At 38.2% G+C, this 4,303-nt stretch overlaps 1 protein-coding gene across 1 annotated transcript in view; it reads left to right on the forward strand.

Moving 5' to 3' along the window:
• Positions 1-4,303, forward strand: part of LOC109475086 — a 68,939-nt gene that overhangs the window by 27,033 nt on the left and 37,603 nt on the right. Inside the window, exons 6-7 of the mRNA XM_019775629.1 lie at positions 2,832-2,965; positions 3,526-3,658. Of these exons, the coding sequence (XP_019631188.1) occupies positions 2,832-2,965; positions 3,526-3,658 (267 nt within the window). The remainder of the gene's footprint in view (positions 1-2,831; positions 2,966-3,525; positions 3,659-4,303) is intronic.

Genomic DNA, 4,303 nt, shown 5'->3' on the forward strand with positions numbered 1-4,303 from the left:
TACATTTGCTATAACACAGCCAAAAAACTCAAATAAAACCATTCTAAAAGCCTGTATCACAAAAATTTAAAAAACGCCTAGGGGTATTTGCCCACTGTACCTCCATACCAAATTTTAGGACCTTAGGCCCTAAAATGAAGAAGCTGAATCCGTTTAAACTAGAAAGGCCAACATTTGCTTCGGAGCAAATGTAGGAATTTCACTCCATACCCTTCCCCAAACAAAAATGAGAGATTCTAAATAAATCATACTGCAATTATACAAGGACAAGCTGTTTGAATCTCGACAGGTATTTACAAAATTGGCACTTGGCAATTATCTCCCTTTTATTTTACAAAGATACAACGACACGCACTTTAAATCTCGACAGCTTTACTTTACACTTTTGACGAGATTGTAACTACTACTAACGGAAGCAAAATTTTCACGGCCTGAGAAAAATGGACATGTTCACGGAAGTATATATTCACGGTGGTGACAGTTGCAGGAAAAAGAAAGTCCAGGAATTATTTCCTAACTGTAATGATAAGTTCACAATACAGAGGTGACAGTGAAAACCGTGAACATTGACCCCCCGCTTGCGTTGCGGTACAGTGAAAAAATCGGGAATTACAGCAATCAATTTACTGAGTATGTTTGCTTAGTTTCCAGATGTTTTGTACTTGTAGTTTTTAAATGAACGAAAACCGATGCGCGCACAGATGTTACTTTTGTGACAACATCAAAGTGATTTTGGTTTGTATGTTGAAAAAATACAAAAGACTAACATTCGAAGTTATTGAAATTCTTGAGTAAGAACAATCAGTTTTGGAATGTTAAAAGCAAAGGAATGGATATTAAAACGAAAATGTTAAAATTAAATGTTGAAATTGTTAAAATGTAAAATGGTTAAAATTGTTGAAATTGTTAAAAATGTTAAAATTGTTAAAAATTGTAAAAAGGATAATTAAAAAAAATATCCAGTGTACCGGGGTTCGAACTCGTAATGTCTGGACTTGCAGCCCTGCGCGTTACCAACCGAGCTATCTGGACACGTTTCCATTACTCTCTGCATTGTATGTCATATAAAGTGAACAACATGGCGGTAACGATCGCTTCAAGTACTAGTAAGGGACTTTCTAGGAGATACACTCTACAATTTTGGTGATTCGTCAGAAATCGATAACAGAATATATAATACTAGTCGGTGAAGATTGTGGAAAATTGTTGATACCGTGGCGCGCGCTTGCGCCGACGATACACGTTACCGTTGTTTACAGTACTCGCGGGGCGCAGGTCATTGACCTCCCGCTTGCGTTGTTCCAACAGAGAAGAACAAAATATCTGCCAGTTTTTGCGTCAGATTTTCAGTGTTTGTTAAAATCATATACAGGCATCCATGCAGCTATAATTCTTCCAACTAGTTTGGCCAGTAAAATGAGGGCAAAAATAGTCTAAATGTAAATGTAACAGTTATGTCTTACCTGCCTATTTGGCGAGTATCGCCGCTGGAATGTAACCCGAACCTTTTGTTGTATTGTTGATAGCAGTTTCGCCGTAGCGGGCATAAAATATGCATATTAATTAACACAGGGTCTTTTCTATGGGAGAAATTGGCTAGCTGGATGAAAATAGCCCTGTAGCTGTAGCTAGATCACGTTTCCACTGCTTTTACAACACTCCTTTTCGCTGGCCAAACTTGTAAACAAACATAAGAATGTGCCTACCAGGCGTAGGTGGTAGAAAATAAATCAATTAGCCATCAGCCAATCAACAGCCAGATCTACAAAAATGGCCACACCTGTTGCATGCTTGCATATGCCCATATTTGGGCCCGCCCCCGAATTCCTTTCTTATTACGTCACGCGCGTACGCCCCACAGTACTTTCCTATGGGAACAGCTAAAAACGCAAATAAAACGATTGTAAAAGCTTGTATCAAAAAAAATAAAAAAACGCCTAGGGGTATTTAACCACTCTACCTTTATAAGAAATTCCAGGTCGTTTGGCCCAAAAATGAAGGAATTGAATCAATTTAAAGAAATGGCAGGAGGAGAAGAAGAAGAAGGAGGAGAATCATCAGTAAAAACAGTATTTCCCTCCATACTAAAGTATGGAGTGAAATAAAAATGCATACTTTGTAATGGCCTGCACCAGAAATTAAAGTAAACAGTGTGGCCTAGTATTTTAACAGTCTGAGAAAATTGTAACTGTAGCTGAATCAAATGCTGTTTTTTTTTTGCTGTAACATTATGCATCTAAGAATACTAAAATAACTGTTATATTTTCCCTTGATTTGATAACTTCTATATGCTTACATGCTGCAAACTGAAGTGGAGGAAACCAGAGGTACAGTGTGTGTCCTTAGCTGCACAGAGAAGGAAACATGACATTTTGCACTCTGCTAGTAATAATTTGTCTGTATCAGTCACAAAATCCCACTTGTCATGTCTGCCACCAGACATTACAAACAATGATAATGTCTGCTTTCAGCTCATGGTCTTTATGTATACAGTTTGAAAACTGAAGCTGTATGTTGTTAAGCACACATTCAAGCACAGTCAGGTAGTTTCTGTAACATGCAAACACAGAATTTTCTCTCAGAAGCTAGTTTTAGTATAGCACAATACATACAACAGGTCTGTACATTGTAACTCTGAGTCATTCAAGTTATCAAGCATGTTATCAAGCAATACCTGAGTATCCAGCTATGATTGATTGTGATCAAGTAAATGGAACTTGTTGCAAGACGGTGAATTCTCCTCTCTCTGTATGTCCGTTGGTGCTCCTTTCATTCAAATTGAGATCTGTGATTGAGACCTGACCAATGTTTCTCCATCCCTGTGCCTGCAGTTCATGCGGTCGCGGGTAGGGGGCAGTCGAGGCCCACTGAAGGACATCACTGTGAAGTTGAAGGATGAGAATGACAAAACGCTCATGTTCGAGTCCAGATTCGAAAGTGGGAACCTCATGAAAGCAGTGCAAGTGTAAGTACTGGAGTATTATCACAATAAAGCTATAGAATAGACGTTGCATTTTGCAAGTGTTATGAAAAAGGGACAGTGATCTCGATCCAGTTTTAGCTTACTGCTACTCCTACATGTACACTAATCGTGACAGAGAAAAACAGATCCTGCATTTGTACAGTTTTTACAGGTTCGTTGTACTGTCGAAATTCCCCTAGCTCTTTTCAACAAGCACAATGAACAGTGGACCATACAAAATGTAGCTTAACTTCCAGTCCTAAGGACCACGACTCTTTACAGTGGCATGCACGCCGAGTGAGCAACAACAGCCGGGATTCAAACTCCCAACCTCTTCGTCCAGATGCAGGGTCACTAACCACTTGAATTCGCCAAACCATAATCATAAGATTATTGCTCAGTACAAAATGGTGTACGCAGAAAACACACACAGTGGTCACATTACTACAGAATGCTGAACAAACTTTGCTTGGAAACAAACATAACTTACGATATTTCCCCTTACTCAGAGATTAATTTTGCTTGCATGTAAACCTATCTCATGACATGTTCCCTTCCCCCAGAGGTGAGTTTGACTATGAGCTGTACCTGAGACAGGACCTGTACACAGACAAACACACACAGTGGTACTACTTCAGGGTACAGAATGCCAGGAAGGGACACACCTACAGATTCACTATAGTCAACTTGTTGAAGGTAAGAATTCAAAGCTATACACCTGGTACATGTATAATTTTTTTTATTATTAATAATGTGTTAATTTTTTTCCTTGATAACTCTTTGATATGATTATTATGATTATGTAGCTCTCATTTTGAATGGGTCATTCCAGCCACTACCATCTACATGTAGACAATTTCCTATAGGCAATACCACGTACCAGTAGTGTACACTGTTTGAATACTAGGCTAAGGTTTATAGAGAGTTTGAACTACTGGTATTTAACAAATTACTTATACTTACTTAAGGCCACACCAATTTAATCTGTTGGTTCTCGGATTTTTTCTGAAAAAATATGAAGCGACAGGGCGAAAAAAAATAAAAATAAAAACAGGTCTAGGCATCCTATTATAGGCTTAAATGCTACAAAATGAGCCATGAAGTCAACACAAAAGGCTGGGTTAAAATTTAAACATTGAATGTTGAACTTTAAATCAAACCACTGCAATGATAGATGGGAAAACTGTAACAACTAGGAAGAAAAGGACTTTCCTCAACTGTTGGGGGGCAAAACATGAGCATTTTTCAGTTGATTCAGGACAAGAATCAAATTTTTTTTTTTGCTAAATCAGTAAAAAAAACGAAGTAGGCGAATTCCGAGAACCAACAAATTAAATTGGT

This window comes from Branchiostoma belcheri, unplaced genomic scaffold, assembly GCF_001625305.1.
Source record: "Branchiostoma belcheri isolate BF01 breed outbred unplaced genomic scaffold, Haploidv18h27 scaffold326, whole genome shotgun sequence".
NCBI lineage: Eukaryota > Metazoa > Chordata > Leptocardii > Amphioxiformes > Branchiostomatidae > Branchiostoma > Branchiostoma belcheri.